Source organism: Pituophis catenifer, unplaced genomic scaffold, assembly GCF_029215685.1.
Source record: "Pituophis catenifer annectens isolate HBS135680 unplaced genomic scaffold, rPitCat1.0.hap2 SCAF_2, whole genome shotgun sequence".
NCBI classification, from domain to species: domain Eukaryota; kingdom Metazoa; phylum Chordata; class Lepidosauria; order Squamata; family Colubridae; genus Pituophis; species Pituophis catenifer.
Genome location: NW_027256882.1, coordinates 179,591,292 through 179,614,773, shown reverse-complemented (window position 1 = coordinate 179,614,773; position 23,482 = coordinate 179,591,292). Strand labels below are relative to the sequence as shown.

Here is a 23,482-nt window from a genome sequence, read left to right as displayed (position 1 = left end):
TTCCTTCCCAAAAACTAAGGTGCATCATATACTCCGGTACGTCTTATACTACAAAAATTACAGTAATAAAAATAATAAAGTAATAATGAATATAGACATGTTTATAAAATCATGATGAGAGAAGCTTCATGACATTTCTTTTACATTTAGATGACAATATTTAGTTTCATTTGGATTTTGTCAAAATAGAAATTTAAATTTGAGTGCTTAAATGATTACCACGTATTATGTTAATTTTCTACGCTTTGTTTTTGCTATAGATTGCACAGAGATTAGAGAGGGTTGGAAAATTAGAGAAGAATGGGAAAAAGGTTGGAAAAAAGAGCCAGCTTGATCTAATGGTTAAGGCACCAGGCTAGAAACTAGGCAAAAAATAGTCCTGCCTTAGAGATGAAGCCAGCTAGGTGACCTTGGCCAGTCATTCTCTCTCTCAGCTCACTTCACAGAATTGTTGCTGTAGGAAAAATAGGAGGAAGGAGTATTAGATACTTTCAATGCTTTGAGTTATTTATAAAAATAATAAAGGCAGGACTTAAAAAAAATTCTGCCCAGTAATTTTCAGTGCAACGTTATTTGACTTTTGTGTAAAGAGCATATTGTACTAGTGTCTCCATGGTCAGGCTTCAGCAATTTTTTTTGGTTAAGGATTTTTCATCTCAGAGCCCTTTTGCTCTGAAATGTTCCTGCACCCCTCTGAAGGATTTTAGCTCCCCTCCTTTCACAGAGTGGAAATCATAGGTAGGATGCTTCATCCTATAGCTGCCAAAGGATTTCAGCTCCCCTGTATCCCTTGTGCTTGTATCCTTCCCTGCTGGCTTCCCCATTGACTTCCTGAATTGTCTAGCAACCAGATCACAGTCATGTGACCATGCGGAGGGCTGGGGTGACATTTTGCAACAATCAGAAGTGCCTTATGGACCATAAAACATTTCTGTTTATGAAGCCATTAAGCAAGGACTGTGTCTTGAAGAAATCAATAGAGGAAGTGGGATTGCAGATTGTTGTTCCTCTCATAGCAGATGTTTCTGGGATAAATGAGCAAGCTATTTGAAATAATAAAATACTAGCTGGATACCCGTGCTTCGCTACGAAACTATGTGATCCGACTTGATAAATCAACACTGCTTGAAAATTAATAAGTTACGATCGGCCTCTCCTCTCCCCTTCTCTCCCTCAGCCTTGCCCCACAGAACCCTATCCTATCCTATCCCCCTTCTCTCCCTCAGCCTTGCCTCATAGAAGCCTCCCCTATCCTATCCCCTGGTTGCTGCAGTGAAAGTAAAACTGAAAGTGAAACTCCTGTCCTCTGTGTTTTGCATTTGGAACAGATTTCTTTTCAGGTGGGGAAAGAGCGTGTTAATCATAATATAGGAAATACTAATGCTGTGATGGTCATTTCGAAAAATCCATTTCTTAGTGAGAACCTAGAAGCCTAGAGGAACATATATGGCAAATGCCAAGTTTGTAGGCTTTACGGTTCTAGAGATTTTGTGATTACGGCGTGAGTGGTTTTCACTTTTATATATATAGATTGCAGCAGAATCATACTGTTTCCTTATATTCTCTGTGTGTATATACCATGCTTTCCCAAAAATAAGACCCTGTCTTATATTTTTTTGAACCCTGAAATAAGTTCTTGGCCTTATTGCCATGCGCTCAAAAGCCCATTGGGCTTATTGGGAGATTAATCTGTTGGCATATGGAATTTTGAATTTTGTTCTTGTTTTGGAGCGATCTTGGTAATATAGGTAGGTAGATCAATTGTTTTTGATTAAGGTTATGCTGGAATGAAAGTTAACACAGCTTCCCCAACCACGAAATAACAAGAAATCCTCTCAATTTGCCACTTAATGTTTGACAGCATGATTGGAGTGGGGTGTGGAGGATCAGAGAATAGGGACTTAGGGGCTTTTAATTCATAGGCTACAGATTAACTATCCTGCAATAGTGACTTTTTTCTTTGCAAATACAGAATGCTTCTCTCTTCCGCATTTTTATGAGATATTAGACAACCCGTGCCCTTTTGATATTTCCTTATCTAAACAAAGAAACACAATATCAGGAGAACAGAAAAGCAGTGGGAGCAGGCAAGGTTTCTGACATCCTACCGCTTACCCGTGGAGTTTGCTTGTGGGAATCTGGCAGGGAGCATTGAAATCTCCCTTGCCCTGGCCCCTAGCCCTCCCTACCAGCAGTAAGTGGTTATTGCTATAGAGAATCATTGCTATAGAGAGTCATTGCTATAGATTTTAGAAGATTGTGTAAATTAGCCCATTTGGTATCTTGGTCCAAAAATTGCTGCCCTATGATGCACTATTTCACCCAGTTAATGACAAGAGTTTTGGCAGTATATAGACTTAGTTTATTAGAATTTATTCCGTTTTTATAAATCAGCCTTCCTTCAGTTTAAGAGTTCATTTTCAGTGTATGCTGAATTCTATTTTCATATGTGTCTTGGCGAAAATCAGAGATAGTAAAAGGTAAGGGTGATACCTCTTGTTCATATTGGGGTACAGATTATTTTGAATTACACTAATTTTCCATCCAGCAAGTAGAAGAAGCAGCTGATTTTCAGCTACACTGCAAAAAGTGAAAGATAATTATAAATACAATTTTAAAAGGCACCATAGATAATCCAACTGAGTTGCTTCATATGTTTTATTAAACGGTTATTGATTTTTTTTAAATCAGTGTGTACAAAACTCATTTAATTGGCCTTTTTTTTTTTTTGCTATTTGTAACAAAATACATTCAAACAGGCCAAAAAAAATTGCCTTTGTGGTAATGATCACTTTCTTTTCTGGCTCATTCTAAAGTTAAATATCCACTCTCTCAGTTTCCCTTTCTTTTGGTGGAATTGAACTTAACACATTTCTGCAAGTACAGTTTTGGCTCAGGTTCAAATAGATTATGTTGCTTTGATTGTCTTTCACACAGTTGCCTTATAGTAAATGATGTTGATTTACCAAGGTAGGAATTTCAATAACTGTTATGTTACAAAAGCATTGATGTCTAGAAGTGATGTGCTAAATTGAAATTGATTAGAGAGCTGTATTTTCTTTGATCTCTTCTGAGAGAACAATGCATAAAAGGAAACAAATTTGTATATAAACATAGATTTATTGTTTTACATACCGGTATTTGTTAAATTTATAAGGCTCCATTCAAGAGAAAAGCCTGAGACAAAAGCCTGTGAAATCCTGTAAGATGATCTTTAAGCAGGAGCTGCAAGCCCAGGAAAAAACTTTAGGTAATGCAGCAATTCCTAAAGGAAAAATTCTTCCCCATCCAGGATTAGATGAATATTTCCAGGATTGGGGATCCAATAATCCATTGTGATTTAGCTTTGCTAGGCTTGAGCTTGGATCTGTTTCTCTTCATCTAGCCTCTCACAAACTCCAGACATGGGATAAAATTTTGACAGGATCATTGGGCAACCCAGGATCAAAATTATCAAAATAATATGTGACCCTGAACTAATATAGAACTTCAACCAGAAGTTAAAACAAAAGGTATGAGAGTGTCAAGACTTCCAGCACCCCACAATTTAGGAGCTTCAGGCTCAATCTCTCCCTTTGTGCTGATACCAATTGGAACCATTCAAGAGAAGATAATCATTATACCAATTCCATAGATAGTGCAGAAGATACCATAATCAGTAGTTCCAATTGAAGAGAATATATGTTGCTCAGAGTTGAACTGTAAACTAGTTGGTTGTTTGCTTGCAGATGTTTCATTATCAAACATTATCTAGTCAGGTAATGAAACTTCCGCAAGCAAACAGCCAAGCTCAGAGACCATCAAGGATTCCACATGATCAGTGGTATTGAAAGCTGTTGAGAGATCAAGGAGAATCAGGACAAATAGACCTCCCTATGACAGCTACACTATGCCTTGATTTGAAACATGACTGAAAAGTGTCCAGATAATCATTTTCTTTAAGGGCCTTCTGAAACTACAGTCCAACTGCATTCTCAAGAACCATCCCTCAAAGGAAGATTATAGACTAAACAAAAGTTACCCAGAATGTTTGGGTCCAGCAATGACTTCTTGAAGAGAGCATATACCATTATCCAGTGGTCTCCAACCTTTCTAGCTTTGCAGACTTGGGGGGGGGGGAAAGGAGGGTTCTGTGTGAGCTGTGGGCATGCGCACGCTCGCCACTTCTTGCTGCCCTATTCTGAACAGGACATGGCCTGATAGTGGGTCATGGCCCAGGGGTTGGGGATTTCTCCCATTATCTATTTAAAAGGAAGCAAAACCACTCCTTCCATCAATAAGGCTGACTTCTTCCAAGCAGTCTTCATAAGCTAAGAGGATTCTAATGGGTCATTTATTGTTGTTGAATTGCACCCAGAAGCTACCTGGCAGCCAGTGTAGCTCGCATAGCAATGGTGACACAAGCACAACAAGAAGTTCTTATTATTGTTTTCACCCCTCTGCTTTGAATTAATAATAGCTTCTGGATGGTCTTCAATGACAGCCCTATGTAGAGGACATTACAATATTCCAATTGTGAGGTGAACATGACATGAGTGACTGCCTCCAGGGCCTCCCAATTGATAAAGGGATGCAACCGGCATACAAGATGTACCTGTGCAAAGGCCCTTGTATAGGCAGTAGCTGTAAGCCCAGGAGTCTCAAATGGGGAAGTGCAACCCCATCCAAAACCAAAGATGGAAATGTCCCTGATCACAATCATTTAGTCTTGTCAGGATGGACCAAAGTCTATCCTCCCCATTTAGTTATAGGTTTATGTGATCCCAAGTGTTCCCATATAGAACACAAGCACATCACCTTTATTAAAACAATTTACCAATTAACAACTATAATCTACTGGTAGGTTAATCTAGGTTATGTTCTTATGACTTAAATAGAATATACTTACACTCCCTTTCCACAAGTATTTTCAGGCAGAAGATACAAACAACTCACTTCTTCAGTTGTAGTTTGCAAATCAGAAAAGTCTATTTCCACCTAAAATGTAAAACTAAGTTTTCAACTTTCACAGGAGATAAAGGTTCCTTGATATCTCAAAAATAATTTAAATTGAGACATCTGCTTAGTGCACGTTGATATAATACCAATGAGCAATAGTATAGTTCAAGAAAGAAAGTAGACTTACCGGTAGTAAATAAATGGTCATGTCTGCCCATTGGCATTCCTTGTGGAGTAAAAAGTCTTGTCAAATTCTGTCCCTAAAATCTGAAGTCTGCTTCAAGTAATGTTAACATATTTTTAGCAGGCTCTTATGGTCGCTCTTTTCTGACTCTGCTTCCATCTAGTTGCTTTCATATCTTAAACAATAACTGTTATTTCCAGGTGACTTGTTTTGATTATTTTTCAAGAAAGTTTAATTTTTTATCTAGATTTTCATATCAGAGAGGGTCATTATGACATTGTGAGAATTTCTACTCTAGATGTTAATTCTTTTAATGAATTGAAAGGAACTGGCCTGTCCCTGAGAAGTTCAACAATTCTCAAGTCAGCCATTTGCACAATAATATTGATTATGCTGATCATTCTTCACATTGCAAGAGTACTTCAAGGGAACAGTTCTGAAATCCTGCATAATAAATTGTATTTTCTAAGAACAACAAATACATCCAGAAGCCCAGTGCAGATGGCCCAGTGTGATTTCCTCTGCCCTTTCTCCCCTCCTGTTGAGCATGTCAAATGAGACACCCATGAAATGTGAACTGCTCCTTTGCGATTACAATCGGGTGAACAGCCGGCATCCGCCACCCAATCCTGAGAGGAACAGAGAATGTACCTACTCTGATGCGAATGTTTATTCGAAATCAATCTGCCTGGAAGCTTTAGTAGGAACAAATGGGGATTACTTGGCCAAGGTTCCAGTTTATAAAAGGCTTGCCTGTTTTATTTTCAAGGAAAACAGCAGTCAGAGCTGAAACCTTTCAGGAGCTTCATCATGTATTATGATTGCCTTTATGCAATGCCTTTTGATCGTAAGTACTTCTGAAGGGATTTCTGCTTAGTACCTCTTGGCCTATATCAGAGATAGATCCTTTACAAATCACCTGCTGTCTTTGCTATCTTGCAAGCCTATTTTGGCCAACAGAGTTACAGCATAGAAGAAGTTGTTCAAAGCAGAAGATTCTGCTCTTAGCGTAGAAAGCTTCTTGATTGTCATAGTAGTTCTTTGAACCATGTGCTCTAGCCTTGCTTTTGGAAAAGAAATGTATGCACTGCTTTAGATTATATCTCAAAATCCGGAAGGAAATGAAAGGTAGCATCTTCAGAAAATAGAAAACAATTTTTTTATGACAATAACATCATTGAGGGTAGATGAATGCCGGAAACTCAATATCCTAATGTAATTGCAGATGCATAGAGAGAAGTAAGTTTGCTGTTCCAGAGACAGCTATATTCCTGCTTGCCTTTAGAAAAACACATGATTCCAGGGATGGATATAGAAAGGAAACATCTGGCAAATGAATAAAAACCACAAAAAATGAAGATAAAAAAAATATAGAACTTTGCTGGTGTAAGAGTAAGCAAGGTTTGGGTTGTTACTATTAGCATTGTTGCACCAAATGGCTTACTAAAAGTGTATTCAATCAAAGAGATGTCTAGGAGATCCAACTTTTCCAGATAACTTCTGCCCACCCAGAGAGTGCCTGCTGAAAGTCTCCTCCATTCTGGGGCATAGTTGGAGGGCATCTTCCTTTCCATGATATAGCCTAATGAAGGATGTTGATGATCCCAATCCTGTGACTTCCAGAGGCTTGTGAAATCCTGGCTTTTTTGGCGGGGGGAGTCTTTGAAGATTGATTGTTTGTGGAACAGTAGCCTGGGTTTTTTTTTATTATTTCTATTAATCATTATTGATTATAGTTTGTCGCACAGTCAGCCAGATGTTCAGATTGGATTTGGCATTTTTATCTAATTGGATCCTATATATTGCCTGGAGTCCTTTTAGACTGATTCTTTTTTATTTAAATCCAATAAATAAATATATACAATAAAACTTTTAAGGAGCTCCTAAAATAGAGAGGAGAAGCATTTGCTTTATCACTACAAATATTGCACAACTTTTAAATATGAGACTATGTGATGAAGGAGCAATATAGTGATGGAAGTTATCTTCATTTCTGGGTAAATATATATGGATTGCTTTATTACAAAGAGTAATGACAGACTGCTGGGTATTATAACAGCTTCCAGCAAAAACATACTGGAGAGATCTCATATAGACTTTTCTCAATAAAGAACTATGCATTTGTAGCCTAAGACAATTGTAGTCTGAAAACTTTCTTAGAGATTACAGTATTCTTCTGAGAAAAATGAATTGCTACATTTGAATAATATGATTTGTTCTCATTTTAGGAGCTGGCTGCTCTGTGTAATTGAATTGTCAATATGAACTGTCAATGAAAGCCAGCTTGGTGACTTTGAGCCAGTCACTCTCTCTCCGCCCAACTTACCTCAGAGGGTTGTTGTGGGAAAAATAGGAGGAGGAAGGTGTGTTGGATATGTTCACCACCTTGAGTTATTTATAGAAATAATAAATATGGGATAAAAATAAATATATAATAACATAAAATAAAATATTTTAGTCCCAAAACTCTGGATAAGCAGTAGTTCATACATATGTAGTTATAGAATTATAGAGTTGAAGTAAGCCTTTTCGAAGATCAACCCAACCCAAATTAAAGCCTTCCCAAGTGTTATCAATCTAATCTCTTCTTGTTCTCCTTCAAAAGAGAGTCACTCTGCCTTTACAAGTAACTCAATTTGTTGGAGCAGTGCTGCTTCTAAAGAAGAGTAGTGTCAACATGGAATGGGACAACTCTGTGTGGCCAACTTGCTGCTGCCAGCTAACCACATCAGCTTGCCACGGCCAACTTGCTGTAGGATAGCTTGCCGTGGCCAACTCATGGTGGGACAACTTGCGATGGGAGTTCAATTTAATTTTAATTTTTGTCATTCACATTTCATTTTTCTGTCCTTTTGCTTCCTTCCTTTAATGATTCTATTCTTTGATATTAGTGTAACTCTTGTCCCATGGCACGTCCTATTTCAAGTTGACTGTGGTAAGTTGTTCTGTGGCGAGTTGACCTATGCCCATGTTAGCCAGAGTTCAGCGTGGGAAAAGGGATCCTGGATCCCTTGTTAGAGTACAAAATATAATGAGGCAATAACTTGATATGTTGTAGCTCCTGGAGTAGGAAAAGATGTTATATTAACTTTTCAGAGAGCTAGTGGGAGGGACAGAATAGGACTCCTATTAGTTACATGCCTCTAAGTGTTGAATGAATACTAAAATTGCTGGTTGTTCCATCACCTCAGAGAATGAATTCAGTTTTCTGCTCTTCCTTTTTTTTTTTTTTTTTTTTTGACATGTAATTGCAAAGTTGGGATTTTCTTGGAGAAGTTTGTCTAATATATATATATTTCTATCTTTCAATAGAAGGCTCCATGAGGCCCAGCGACACCGTTTCAGAGTCCAGTCCAGGATCCACAGCTACACAGTCAGGAGTGCCGACTCAGGTGGTTCAGCAAGTCCAGGGCACTCAGCAGGTATGTAGCTCAACTGAGAGTCTTGCTATTAATGTGACATAGATATACTAAAGCAATCAGAGGAAGTCTGACTCAAGTTTCCAGATGCAATTCATAACAGTAAAAGAACATGAGATATAATGAGTAACAACAAAAGGCATATTGGGTAAACTGGTCTCCAAAGTAGCTAAGAATAGGAGATTATTTGTTTGTTTCTCTCGTAGCTTTTTGTTTCTTTAATAATCAAGGTGATAAAAATACAAAATATGAGCTACAGTAATAATAATACAGTTGATATGAGAATTAATCACAGAAATAACAATTAAAAGCTGCTGAGGGAGTGACAGCCAAATGTATTTCCCTAGGGAGTATGCTCCATGTCTTGGGAGTCATACAGGAGAATTGTCAGTGTGAGTATCATATAATACCTATGGTTTTCACTGACAATAATTTACCTATTATATTTTGTACTAGTTGAAACCTATTCTTTTTACGAATAGCTTGCATACAGCTCATTACACATGTCAAGCAAGTGTCTATTATTCTCTAGTTTTAATTGTTCTCTCTCATCCTTTCGAATATCAAAAGTAAGTAACGTACAAATGTACTGATTAATTCTTTGGAATCAGAAAAATAAGAGAAAATAGAGCTGGGTGTCAATAGCATACCGAGGACAGTACAGAACTCCAGATAATCTCCCTAGCAATTACACGTAGATGGTGAACAGCATACAGGTAGTCCTTGACTTAACCATTCATTAATGATGGGCCAAGGTTACAATGGCCTTGGAAAGGGCCCTTTATAGCCTATAAAGTAATTCCAATCATCACGACATTGCCCCCCCCAATCATATGATCAGTTTGGTTGCTTAACAACCAGCTCAGATTTGCGCCTGGCTGCATCATCATCTGATGTAGACCTTAAGCTAAAATGACTAGAACAGTCCAATACATATTTGAACAAAATTCCAGTTAAAATATATATTTGGTGTGTGTATGTGTGCGTCTGTCTGTTTACAGACACATGCACACATGCACACACAGCTACTGGTTTCTCAAACATTTTGTCTTAGAATGCAGTGATAAAGTCTAGTTTCTAATTAATGAGACCTTCTGGATCAAAAAAGGCCTTTTTTCAGCAAAGGTCTTACAAAAGTCTATTAAGGTAATAGTGACATGTACCATACTTAAAGAAGCATTAATCACCTTTCTTAACCATGGAACCAGTCCCAATCTGACACTGACTCTACTGGGTGGGGCAAAAATTAAGCATACACATGGTGGCCCCATAGCTATCTGCACATTACTTCCATATCATCAAGCTGAAAAGGATCTATATGAATCTGACAAGGTTATCTTCAGATTATTTGCCCCCAAATTCAAGTCTAAATCAAAATAACTCCATGACTTTGTCTGGAAAGAATTTTGAAGGTTGCTCATAGGGAGCCTCCATCAGTTCCAGCTTTCCTCTATCCACATCTTGTTAGAATGTTAGAATGTTGTTAGAATGTTAGAGTGTTGGAAATAGAAAACATGGTTACTCTGTTCAGTGCAGATGATGTGGACACTGAAAAAAAGACCCTCTTTACTACATGGACTATTGCAGGGTGGATTTCAAATGGCCCTTAAAAGAAATTCTGCCTGTACTAAATTGTATAATCCAATTCATTATGAATTCCTCCTTCTGCACCTCGGCCTCTGCTTAAGTGTTTTGTGTTTTGTTCTTAATTATAAATGTCAAGGGAATCATGATTTCAAATTGAAAGTGGCATTCTTTTTCTGAAATGCTTTTGCTTGTGCAACTGAGAAAAATGGGTTTTCACTCAGCTTGGCTCAGTATCGTGACATAACAAATGCCAATATTTTACAGGTAGTCCTCAACTTACAACCGTTCATTTAGTGACTGTTCAAAGTTACAACAGCACTGAAAAAAGTGTCTCACCATCGTTTTTCACACTTATGACCACTGCAGCATCCCCATGGTCATACGATTGAAATTCAGATGCTTGGCAACTGGTTCATATTTATGACAGTTGCAGAGTCCCGGGGCCATGTTATTACCTTTTGCAACCTTCTGACAAGCAAAGTCAATGGTGAAGCCATTAACACCGTGTTACTAACTTAACAGCTGCAATGATTCACTTAATAACTGTGGCAAGAAAAGTCATAAAATGGGACACACTCACTTAACAACTGTTTCAATTTAGCAACATAAATTTTGGGCTCAGTTGTAGTCATAAGTCGTGAAGTAACTATATTGGCTTTACTATATAATAAATTTATAAATTTCTGAGTAAGAAAAATAGTGAAAGTGATTAAGGCTAAAAGTCTTCTTTTTTAAATCCTGTTCTCTTATTTGCAGAGGTTATTGGTTCAAGCCAGTGTACAAACAAAACCTGGAACAGTATCTCCTCTGCAGCTTACAAGTGTGCAAGTTCCCCCACAGGTGAGTCTCATTTCTTTTACTGATGCTACTACAAACAGTTGGAAATGTGTTGAAGCATTCTCCTTTGTCCAGCAACCTGCCTGCTGGACAATATTCAAGTGCTTCATATATTGCTGTAAAAATGTGCTGTATGTATAGTTGTTTCGGGTATGAGATGTAGTTGCATTACGGTACTAGCTCAAGCTAACATGTTTATTGCAAGAAATGTCATGATTGCTTTGTGAAGATAGCTAAGTAATAAAATACTTTTCACAGTCCACAAAATGCATATTAATTAGTTTATTTGATTAATACCTCATTTTTTTTCATATGAGAGGAAGACCAAGGCATATAATGCTGAAAGAGATTAACAAAGATTAAGAAAAGATTTAAAGTATGGTTAAGATGAATACATGAAGAAATAAATCCTAAATTATTTTATACAGATGAAAAAGTAGAGATGTCAAATATTAAAACCAGTTTCTTAAATCATGTTCATAATGGCAACCAGTTCAAGTTTTTCAACATTAGGATAATACTTTCCCTATATTTTGCATCAGGCTTATGACTGCTCCTTGAAGTTATGGCCATTACAAGTCCTTACAATCACGTGATCATGATTCAGGCACTTGGCAACTGGGTCGCATTTACAGCATTTGCATTGTCCCACGGTCATGATTGCTGTTTGCCACCTTCACAGCTGGCTTCCAAGAAGCAGAGTCAAGGGGTAGCTGGCAGCAAGTCATGGTCATGTGACCTGCTTAATGACTGTACCACTCAGGAGTTTCAGTGGAGGAAATGATAGCTATGTATCTCTGAACAATGGAGATGGTGCCAAGGCAGAAACAGCTGACTAGGTGACAAATATGGGCCAGCAGAGCTTTTCTGGGCAAGGCAAGACCAGGAGAATGCCCACTTGTGCTCTGGAAGGCAGCTCATTGTGAGGAGATGCACAGGACCCAAAAGGCAACTCATGAGTAGAACACCATGAGCTGTGAAAGAAATAATCAAGTTTACACCTTTGAATGGAGTCTGCTTAAAGTTACTGGATTTGCCAAAATCTTCACCTTCTACTGCAAATTTAGAATCTATTAATTTTAAAAGTTATAGAGTCTGAGCAGTAGACCATCCTTCAACCCAGATTATATTAAAAATAAATAGAAGGATTTAAAATAATTAAAAGCAAAAAGCTTATTAAGAGTTTGAAGTAAGAAAGCTTAAAACAAATTAAGAGTTGAGTTTGGAATATTATTTACTTTAAAGCAATTTTGAGTTTATTAAATAAATAATACATACATCAGAGGGAAGAAAGACCTTGTGTTCATTTGCTGATAGGGATGATTTGTTGGCTTCATTAAGCAAAATGATAAGGGAAAGTTATGAAAAATGATCTGATTGTAGATGTACAGAGTGCTGAATGGGACTAAAGGTGCCAAGTATATAGAAAAAGGGGAAGAAGAATCTGTAATACAAATGAGAGGTTCAATAAATTAAAAATAAAATGGAAAATAAAACAGGAATAAGTCAAGAGATGGAAAAAAATTAGATAATGTGGTACCATGGGAATTAAGACAGAGAATTTTGTTTGAAACTCTTCCAGAGGACCCTGGTGAAGACATCAAAGAGAGTGTTGTTGAATCTTTTGACAAAAGTTTTGGAATGGGATGAAGAAGTCATGACTGCCTAAGTGGACAAAGTATATAGATTTAACACAATATTTGCAGAATTAAGAAATGTATCAAGATATATAATTGTGCACTTTGTCTGGAAGAGTACAAGAGATCATGTTCTGCAACGTTTCAGGACTGAAATTGGGATTAATAATTAAGAAGTAATTGTGTTCAAAGATATATCTATCAATATCGTACAAAAACAATATACTTTTCGGCTGCTAAACAGAAAAATACAATTTTGTTGGGATGCCTGGAATAAGTAATTTTAACTTTTAAGCAGCAGACGTTCCAACTTACAAAAGGCAAGACTTTTTTGAAAGGTTTAAAGAGGAATTAGAGGAGATACAAATGGATCCAAAACAAGGAATTATGCAGCAAGTACAGCAAACACTTAGAAAATACATCATAAGCATGTTTTTAAAATGCCTAACCTATAGAATATAAGTGGGGCAACTGCTGCCTCCAACAGAAAAAAAGTATTTTATTATTTTAAAAAGTTGAAATAAGATGTAATTTGCCTATATTTGGGGGCTGCTTTGGATACAGCCTACATATTATTTTTATCAAGCTTGGTCTTGTTCCCTGCCCTTTGGAAATGAGGAAAAACAGATATAGTTGGGGCACTCTTTAAAGAACATTTTTCATGCATATGTATATAATATAGTGTCTGTATATGTACACAGGGGATAATTTGTTCCCTGTGTACATACAAAGTGTAAATTGAGCATCAGTGTAAATTGAGGCAAATAATAAAGCAGTTTTTGGCACAACCTACTGAATGTATGTTCAGGCCCAACGAACCAGTTAGTCTTGTTTCTTAATGAATTGCTCAACTTATCATAGTTCTAAAGATAATCAGGCCTTTTTTATGCCAATTGTTTCAGCGACTCGTGGTACAGAATACACCACAAACTAGCAAAGGAGGATCAATAGCTTTGACTGTACATGGTGTGCAACAAGTCCACTCTTCACCTGAGGTGAGTGATCAATGATTCAGATTTTTCAGGTTTTGTGAAACATATATAGTATGTAGATGTCCTGTTTGCTGTGTATCAAAGAAACTGCAGTTTGGCCTCACTGCCTTTTGGTGTTGCTTATCTTCACATCTGTCTTCCAATTCTGTCTTTCTCTTTCCCTGCCTACTTTTAGTTCCTTTACCTAGCTAGTCAATCCTGATTAAGTTTCCATCTCACTGTTAATTAGACCAAAAACAAGTACATAGTTTATCATCCCAGCAATACTGTTAACTGTGGAAAAAAATCAACATATGTTAGCCACTTAAAAATCAAATAGTCTCTAAGGAAATATAACCAAATGAACAGCATGATTACGGTCCTTTTAATATGAAAAATAAGTTCTTTTTTTACCTACAATTGACGGACAGTAAAATGATAGTTGCAGAATTTGATTGCATTAATTGTTTTTAAAGTATACATAAAGAATTTGTACTGCTTAATTTTTTGTCTGTTCCATTCTGTGACTAGCAGAGATCAGACAGAATAGGATAGATCCAAACAGAAAGACTGCCTGATGAATTGAATAGAAGGTTCAATTTTTCCATGTAATTCCAAAAAAGTATTTCTGAATTCATGGGAAGGAGAATGCAGCACCTATTCAAAACACTTTAAAGCAGTTGTATGTTATCAAAAGGGAGAAAGATACCAAGAAAAACATGGTTGCTTTAGAAAACTGAAGACAGATACTGCATTTGTATCCTCTATATGCTCAGGAATACCTGAAGCACCATTTTGGAATTGAAATCAAAGTGCTTCAGAGCTACAATGAAAAGCACAGAAAACAAATTCAAGACTAAAGATCTAATAACTAGGCAACCGGAACAGAACTTGGATAGCTCCATGTAAATCCCAGTGGATGATGTCCCCCTGCTGAGCGGAATGATATTTTGTTTGCTGTTTTTTAAGTTTTGTATGCTAGGGAAATAGAATTCTGCTGAATGTGGTTCCTTAGTTACTTTCCCAACCCCCCTCCATTGTTTTGTAAGTGGTTAATATTATCAAAACCATGTATTATCAAAAAGTCCTTTCCTGGGACTTTTCTGGTAATTTCTGAATCTATTCCCTCTCTAGGGAATAAGACGTAATGTGGTTTACAACTATGCTCTGCTGTGCTAACATTGCTCTTGCAGAATCAACACAAGCTCATTAGAGTTTGTATGCATTGAAGTACCGGTAATTTGTTGGCACAGAGCATAAATCAAGATGTTTTAGAAGCAGAAGAGAAAGAATTGTAATGATAAGGATTCCAGTAAATCAGTAATTTGGCCTGGTACTTGTTCAGAGCCTCAGTGATCTTTGAAAGATTAGGCAGAGATTTTTCTGATTCCATTTTGGCCTAATAACAAATAGTGTTAATAAATAGTAAAAGTTCATTTTAAAAAATACTTTCTCCTGGGATAAGTAGCCAAGTATCTACTTGGCAAATTTAAACCACATATAGGTAGTTCTCAACCCACAATCATTTGTTCAGCAACTGTTCAAAATTATAATGGTGCTGAAAAAATGATGGTTACAACTGATCCTTATAGAGTTCCATCTCTCCTGGCACCCTTGCAGTCATATGATTGCAATCTGGGCACTTGGAAACCAGTTTACTGTTACATCTGGTTGTAGTGCTCCATAATCACGTGGTTGCAATTTACCAGCTTCCCCAGAAAGTCAATCGGGAAGCTGCAAGGAACATCACAAGTCTCACCCACCCATCCTCCCTCAGCCCCTTCACACTTGTACACTCATACACCCCACATACCCTATACTAGCCTTACCGCATCTCCCTCGAATACCTACACACCTTCACAATCCATGACCGTCCCTCCCTCATGCACCCTCTTCAACCTATGCCACACCTCTTGCATACCCCCTTGTGTACCTAACTCACACTGCACCTCCCACAGGCCCCGTGCACCCATTCATACCTTCATGCATGCTCCCTTTTACCTCCCAATCAACAGGAGCCACTTACCTGCCTTCAAAATTGGGGTTTGCAATTTCCTACTGGCTTCCTCACTGACTTTGGTTGTGGGAAGTAGGCAAGTGAAGTTGTGCCTCACTTTAATGACTGTGGGATTCAATTAACAATGGCAACCAGGACTGTAGGAATTCCCATTGTTAAGCAATGCAGATAGTTTATGACTGCTTAATAGTGGAAATTCCAGTCCCTATTGCTGTTGTAAAGACTATCTATATGTAATAGGTATGTTGTCTGTTGCAGTTGATCCTTTATGCATGACTCAAAAGAGGTATTTATGGCTGATAATTATATTTTAGGCTGTATAGAGCTGTTTCAGTCTTCTTTTTCTGAAATAATGTTAGTGGGGAGGGAAGGGAAAGGACGTCAGTATTTTGGTAGATAATTTCTCTTTGGTAGATGATTATTGTTTCTAAAATTGCCTAGAGGAACCATCTGGTATGGGATAGTATTTTGTGGATTATTGGCTATGCTGATCTTGCATGTTAATGTTGTTTTGGATAATAATATAGTGCTGCCATTTTTCACTTCATTAATGAAAACAATTACTGAGAGTTTTGAAGGAACCCTAGTGCATTTTAAAAATTAGTTCACTATAAGCACGAATATTGTAAAAATAAAAAACAACAGCAACAAAAAGGCAAGATTTTTTTAAAAAAACCTAAAAGATCGTTTTGGCAAAGAATGATGCATAAAGATAAATTCAGTATGATCCCAAAATCTGAAGTCAATCCCCTAATATGGATAGTATCCAGGTTTATCCAGCTTTCATTGGTGGTCAATCTGTAAAAACAAATATGCAAAATTAATTCCATTGAACTTATTGAGATATATGACATAATTTGTTCTGATTTGAGCATAGTTTTTGAATTTTTCTTTCTCCTATTTTAACAAAAATCAATTCTACATTCTCGTTTTTACAAATTAAGCAATAAACTAGAAGAATTGCCCAGATCAATAGAAAGTGTTTTTGGAATTATTTCTATACTGCTTACTTCACTGATTTATTTATTAGTTTTTTTGTACTGTTTGTTTTAATTAATTGAATGTTGTTAAGTTGAGGTCATATTTTGTTGAGATTTTGGCTTAAAATAAGTTAATTGTGGACCGGCAAGAAAGGTTTGCTGCTGGATTCTAATTGCCCTCAGTCAAGGATTTTTCTGTATAGTTGATGTTCATTTCAAACCAACAATCAGCGTCTGAGATATAGAGATAATTCAGGTTATGGAAATGATCATGCCTAAGCTTTCAGTTTGCAGAGCTTAGCTTGGTTTATGAGCTACGACAGTGAAACAGGAGGGAAGATTATTATGTTCGTCGACATAAATTATTTATGAAAGTACTAAAGGCAGGATATAAATAAATACTAAGTAAATAAAAAATAAAATGTGAGGGAAAAACTCAGGCCAGTCAAACACAAGTAATAGCATATTACTGAGCCCATTTTATGGCAATGATAGTGTTGAAAGAATGATAGTTCTATAGCACTGTTTTGTTCATAGGTTACAGGTTTGCTTGGGGCTAATTTCAGCTTGTCCCACACAGTGACATCAGAATGTTTGAAAGCTGCTGTGACATAATTGTTTAAGACTTTGTGGATAAATCTGTTTATATCTGTTTCAGCATTAAGAGTTCATTAGTTTGCAGATCAGTCTCTGTCAGGAATAATTTCTATCTTTTGTTATGACATGAATTTCAGTTATTGTAGTCTTATAACAAAAAAATCTTGAAAAGACCTAACCTATCATTTGATTTATTCAACTTCATCCTTCAGTCTCCTTCGTTGCTTCTTCCATATCATACCATCCAAGAGGAGATTCTTGCTTTGAAGGAAGTGACTGTGATGTAATGAAGATGTTCTTTCGGGTTCTTAGGTTGTCTGATTGAAGTTAGACACTATAACTTTCCTCCTCACTTCATATACATATTTTTGAGCCATTGGAGTTAATTTAATTATTTATTCATCAAATTTATATAACTGCCCATCTTGCAAAAGTAATCTTGCAGTGTACAATAAAATAAAGAGTTAGAGACAAGTATAAATTACCATTAAACACAATTAAACATTAATATAAATAAGACCACAGGAGAGTGATCCAACATCTTGTACACAATATAACTGTCTTGTGGGTCCTCTATTTCCATGGGATTCCCAAGGCTGCTGGAAAATCTATTTTTAAAGAAATTTTTAGAAAGCTAATAGAATCAGAGCTTGTAATATATGTTTGGTTATTTTGAAAGAGCTTCTTAGATTTTTGATTGGTGACAGCTCTAATTTTCTTGACAGAATCGTGAAATCTCTGTTAGCTCTTGTTAATGACATTCAGTTTAGTAATCTTGTATTCTATTGGTCCTGAAACATTTGTAGTTTAAAACTGAAAGTCAGTTTATCAACTGTTTTTTGTGTAGGACTGTTTTAAACAGTTCAGGACTATTCCATTTTTATCTGAAGTAAATCACATAAGAACAATAATTAGAAGTTGAGACTTATCTGGGACTACCAAAAATGTTTATTCTTTGATGTCAAAATCCACCCCTCCAGACTTATAGAAAAAGTACTTGAAAAATGGAAGGTTGATATTCAGTTCTCTCCATGCCTGCTTTTTTCAATTTAAAAAACAACAACACTTTAAAAAAACTGGATCTGTAAAAATTGTTCCCAGAAAGGGAATATTTCCAACCTGGAAGAACCTTACTGATTTCTAGCTAAGATCGAGCGAGTATGAATTGTAAAATATATAACAAAATCCATCATGCAGTTGTGCGTTTGTCCTATACCCAGAGAGGGTAAAGTGCTCCTCCTTGCCTTTCAGCATTCCCCTGTCCAGAACAGTAACTCTGCCGCTAAACCAGGACAAGTACAGCAGCTCCAGGTCCACGGAGTCCAGCAAGTGCCTGTTGCACAAGAGGTGCTGTATTTTTGCTTGCATCAGACTTGTGGTCCTCCCCAATTTCAGTCATTGCTTTTTGAATGACAAGAATTCAAGCCTAATAAGGTGTTACCCTGGATTCTTAAATTGTTGCCCGCTAACAATTTCTAAGCATCCTTGGAAATCTTCAGGCCACCTTTCAGTTGATATTTCAGTGCATGTAACTCAGAACTTAATAACACTTTCCTTTCACCAACTCTCAGATTTGTGTAAGTCCTAAAAACAAGCATGTAAGCATCTACTGTGGCCCATTCCTGTTTCATGTCCACTTCTCCCAATGGCAAATTGTATGTGTTTTATATGTGTTTCACAGCTAATAAAAATGTTTTTGTGAAACATTTTGTTGTTTTGCTTGTTGAACCATAATATCCTAAAAATAATATCTGTATTTTTAAGAACCAAAGTTGTCCATGTGAGGGGTGGGGGGAATAGTTTTGTTATTTAAAATTAATTGCATTTTATTGAATGCATAATGCATGCCCAAACAAAAGCAACACATTTAAAGGCATTTTTCTGAAAATAATAATTTTGTAATTTCTTTTTTTAAATTGCAGATTGTTCTTCATTATAATGTGTTTTTGTTTAAGTCTTCAAAAATAAAGCCCTGCAGAATTCCAAAGACCATTCTCTCACAGTACCACATTCTAGAATACAAATTTTCTTATGCTGCTTTGAGTAGTTAATCCAGTCCAAAAAGAAATGGCCTCTCTGATTTAGGAACTTACTCTAGATCTAGTTTTCCATAGGGATCAAATCCTGAATTACTTTACAGTCAGATTATTTGGCATATAATAAATAGCCATCTAATAATGTTTCAAAAATCCCTCTGCAGAGTCTAGGTGACAAATACTAGCCAGAGGAACTTGCACAATTTTTTCATGATAAAAAAATTAATTTTCTCCCCTTTTACTAAAGTTAAAATATTTTCTACAGTTGGGTCAAGCATTCTACAATGGGATGTATCATTACTCTTTCTTCTGGAGGCAGAGCTAGTAGATTCTGATATGCTTCTCAGGAGAGGAGATAATTTCAATCTTGGTTTTGAACTCTACCTTGTTTTGGAGAGAATGCAGGTCTGTCAACTGCACTAGCCATCTATGCAACTAAGGTTCCATTAGTAGCCAGAGTTTTCTTGCTTCTTTCTGTTTTAGTTCCTTGTCTTATACTATATTTACCTAGAAATTAGAATGAGAAGACCAATAATCACTAAACTCATGGAACTTGCTGCCTGTGGGCATGTACAGAACTGCTTTGTTGGCTTGAACTAAGCAAGAGGGCTGGCTGTCATTGCATGAACCTCTGAGCTGCCAACCACAAATGCATGTTGCTTGTAGCCTCAGGAGGTCAAGTCAGGAGAATCGGATAGCCTGGGCATCCGAAAGGAAGGAAATGAATAACTACCCAATTCTTCTCTGTTCTTCACAGAAGGAACAAGGATGCTTTAATGGCTCAACTGCCAAATAATAACATAGCTATGAGGGCTCCATACTTTTTGAATACTGAAGATTCCTGATAATAATTTGATAATAATCAGGTGGTCACTAGTTAGGCTGTAGACTTGCCATCTCTGGTCTTTCTCCTCCTGGGGTTGAGATGAGTACCCCATATTGGGATTGGTCCAGAAAAGGGGAACAACGGGGGAACAAAGGCACTTTTTCCAAAAAGCAAGTGAACTTTCTTGGTTTTGTCTTTAAAAACATTTTACATCTCATCCAAGAAGCTTCTTCAGTTCTGAATAAACAATGGGGAATGGAAGGATTTATATTCTTTGCAGTCATCTTTAAAGAATGTCCGCAAAGAATATAAATCCTTCCATTCCCCACCAGTCAGTGAGAACTGAAGAAGCTTCTTGGATGTGAAGCAAAATGTTTTCAAAGAATAAAAGCAAGAAAGTCCACTTGCCTTTTGGAGAAAGCACCTTTGAGACAACCATGACATGGAGTTTTGAGAATCTCCATAGACAAAGAGGGGTAATGTAGTAGCAATTCTCCATCTCCCATCCTCCTTTTTTTTCTTTATATTTCTACACCTCCACTGCAAGGGTAAAACATAGGCTAAATCCACAGATACGCTACCAAAGCATGAGAGCCACCAGATTTCCCACCCATGGGACATACAAATCAGATACCACTCCCAACACAAGTCAGACAGGGAGGAGTTGTCGTTGTCCCTAGATCAGGAAGTTTACCACTATTCAGGTTTTCCAGAAGTCAGAAATTCCAGAACTATTCAGAACTGAAGCCTGAAATAATCAGATCTGTGCTCCCAAGGATCACCCACTAGATCTATGCAAGTAGCAAGCATCCCCTCCTCATGTTTCCCTTTCCGTAAGACCTTTAACAAAATCCCCAAGGCATCTTCAAGGCGCAGTTGGATGAGAGGGGGAGTCACTGGCTACACCTTCCAAATAAGCAGCCCTAAGCCTCCTCAAGATGCTTTTTACTTGATATTCCCATGGCAGTTCTTGTCTCATGACCCAGAATAAAGAAAGGGAAAATACCCCCAAACACTTGGAGAATAGAAGAATAGAGTTTCTATGGTGCAGATCACAAAAAGCTGTAGCTTTAGCTGTAAGGGTCTTCTTTGCCACAACCATCTTCTCTAGAATCTCAACCTTAGCTCACTCCCCCTCTAAGAAAATAAGGAGTTTAGGGCATGAACAAGCTGGCCATTCATGTTGGATATTAACTATTCTTCATATATATGGCATCTCTTCAGCATCCCCAATAGCCCAAAGAACCCAGAAGGGATCCCATGAGAGTTATGAATTCTCAGAAGCCCTATTTAATGGCAAGGGCATATGCCCCCTCACCAAGTCTAGTTCACTACAGATGTCAATCCAGTTCACTACAAACCTCAGCCTAGTAGTCCAGGGATAGATGGAAGAGGAAGCCCAAAGCAACATAAATTTCCACACCTAGTTCTGAGCATGCTCCAGGCTTTCTTAAAAAGCCAGGAAGCTCTTAACAGATAAAGTAAACATCTGGAGAAAGGGAGTTAGCAATAAAGGGAGAAGAGGTAGCCAAACTCTTATGCTAGGTCAAGAAAAATGTAGCATATCTCATGGCAAAATACACCCACGGAATCCACAACTCAACAGCAGACTTGTTCAGCCATGAAGACTTGAACCTTACCAAATTACAGTTTCAATACCAAGATGTTTGAACAAATAGTTTCAATACTTTGGGGGGTGGGGGCAGCAATAGATGCCCTAGCAAATCTAGTGATTCAAAAGATGGAGCAGTTTATCTCACACTTGCCAAACTAGGGAGCAGGGGTAACAAATTTCTTTTTTACCTCTTGGTCCAAAGACTTACTGTATGTCTTCCACCAATTTCTGCAAATGCCTGGGCTCCTGAAACTGATGTGAAGCTTCTAATTGCCTAGCCTGTCTTACTATTCAAACTTAGTCAACCTCTCAACATCCCAGGCATGGATCCTGTTGGCCTCACCTAATTTACTAACCTAGGATTAGGATAGAGGATTTAATTTCCCAGATGCCAGCTGAATGGAGATTCTCAGTCATCCAGGTCATAATTGTCTCAAAGGTACTTTTTCAAAAGGCAACTGGACTGGTTTTTGAGGGAAAAAAAGAAAATGTTTTGCTTCCAGTCACAATTGAGGAAACTTCTTGGATGAGAAGTGAAACGTTGTCTTCTTCTTTCTTAAAAAACAATACAGATGCTTTTTGAAAAAGCACCGTTGAGACAGATTCCAGCTCCTTACAACTATAGACCTGGAGACTGAACTGGGCTAACTTGCCATCCCAGGATTTAAAAACACAACTATTAAAGGTAATCCTTGACTTACAGCTACAATTGGAACCAGAATGCCTGTTGCTAAGTGATGTGGCTGTTAAATGAGCCGGACCTGATTTTATTATCTTTATTACTACATGTATTGCTACATTTCTTGTTAAGTGAATCACTGTGGTTGTTAAGCGAACCATGAAGTCATTAAGTGAATCCATGTTTTTTATTGACTTTGCTAATTGGAAGCCCCGTGGAAAGTTGTAGGATGCTGCAACCATCGTAAATATATGTGGGTGGTCAAGCACCCAAATTTTGATAATGTGACTAAAAAGATGTTGCAATGGTCATAAGTAAAATGACTGATTGTAACTTACTTTTTTCAGTGTCACCATAACTTCAAATGGTTATTAAATGAATGGTTGTAAGTCAAGGACTACCTATAATTCTAAAGAGGTTGCGCACTCATATATGTACTCACATGCCATGTTTTCTGAAGACAGCCTAAGGAAGAGAATCTCATCAACATCAGCCTCTATCACTCAAGTCCTCATCTTTTTACCAAAAGATTTCAGAGATGGACTATAATCAAGCTATCTCTACCGACTGGTGTCATAGTAGTAACTGTGAGAGGGATCTTGGAGTCCCAGTGGACAATCACTTAAATATGAGCTAGCAGTGTATTGCAGCTGCCAAAAAAGCCAACACAGTTCTAGGCTGCATTAACAGAGGGATAGAATCAAAATCATGGGAAGTGTTAATACCACTTTATAATGCCTTGGTAAGACCACACTTAGAATACTGCATCCAGTTTTGGTTGCCCCAATGTGAAAATGATGTTGAGACTCTAGAAAGTGTGCAAAGAAGAGCAATTATTAGGGGGCTGGAGGCTAAAACAAATGAAGAACGGTTGGAATTGGGTATGTCTAATTTAATGAAAAGAAGGACTAAGAGTGACACGATACCTCAGGGGTTGCCACAAAGAAGAGGGAGTCAAGCTATTCTCCAAAGCACCTGAAGGCAGAACAAGAAGCAATGGATGGAAACTAATCAAGGAGAGAAGCAGCCTAGAACTAAGGAGAAATTTCCTGACAGTTAGAACAACTTGCCTCCAGATATTGTGAATGCTCCAACACTGGAAGTTTTTAAGAAGAGATTGGACAACAATTTGACTGAAATGGTATAGGGTTTCCTGCCT

The 23,482-nt window shown here is 37.3% G+C and overlaps 1 protein-coding gene across 2 annotated transcripts in view; it reads left to right on the top strand.

Annotated features, from left to right (window-relative positions):
• RFX1 (regulatory factor X1) overlaps positions 1–23,482 on the top strand; it is a 60,207-nt gene that overhangs the window by 8,263 nt on the left and 28,462 nt on the right. Inside the window, exons 4-7 of one of the 2 annotated variants that reach the window (XM_070938208.1) lie at positions 8,435–8,544; positions 10,885–10,968; positions 13,505–13,597; positions 18,419–18,514. In XM_070938208.1, coding sequence (XP_070794309.1) covers positions 8,435–8,544; positions 10,885–10,968; positions 13,505–13,597; positions 18,419–18,514 — 383 coding nt within the window. The remainder of the gene's footprint in view (positions 1–8,434; positions 8,545–10,884; positions 10,969–13,504; positions 13,598–18,418; positions 18,515–23,482) is intronic. The other variant, XM_070938209.1, reaches the window with a different exon arrangement.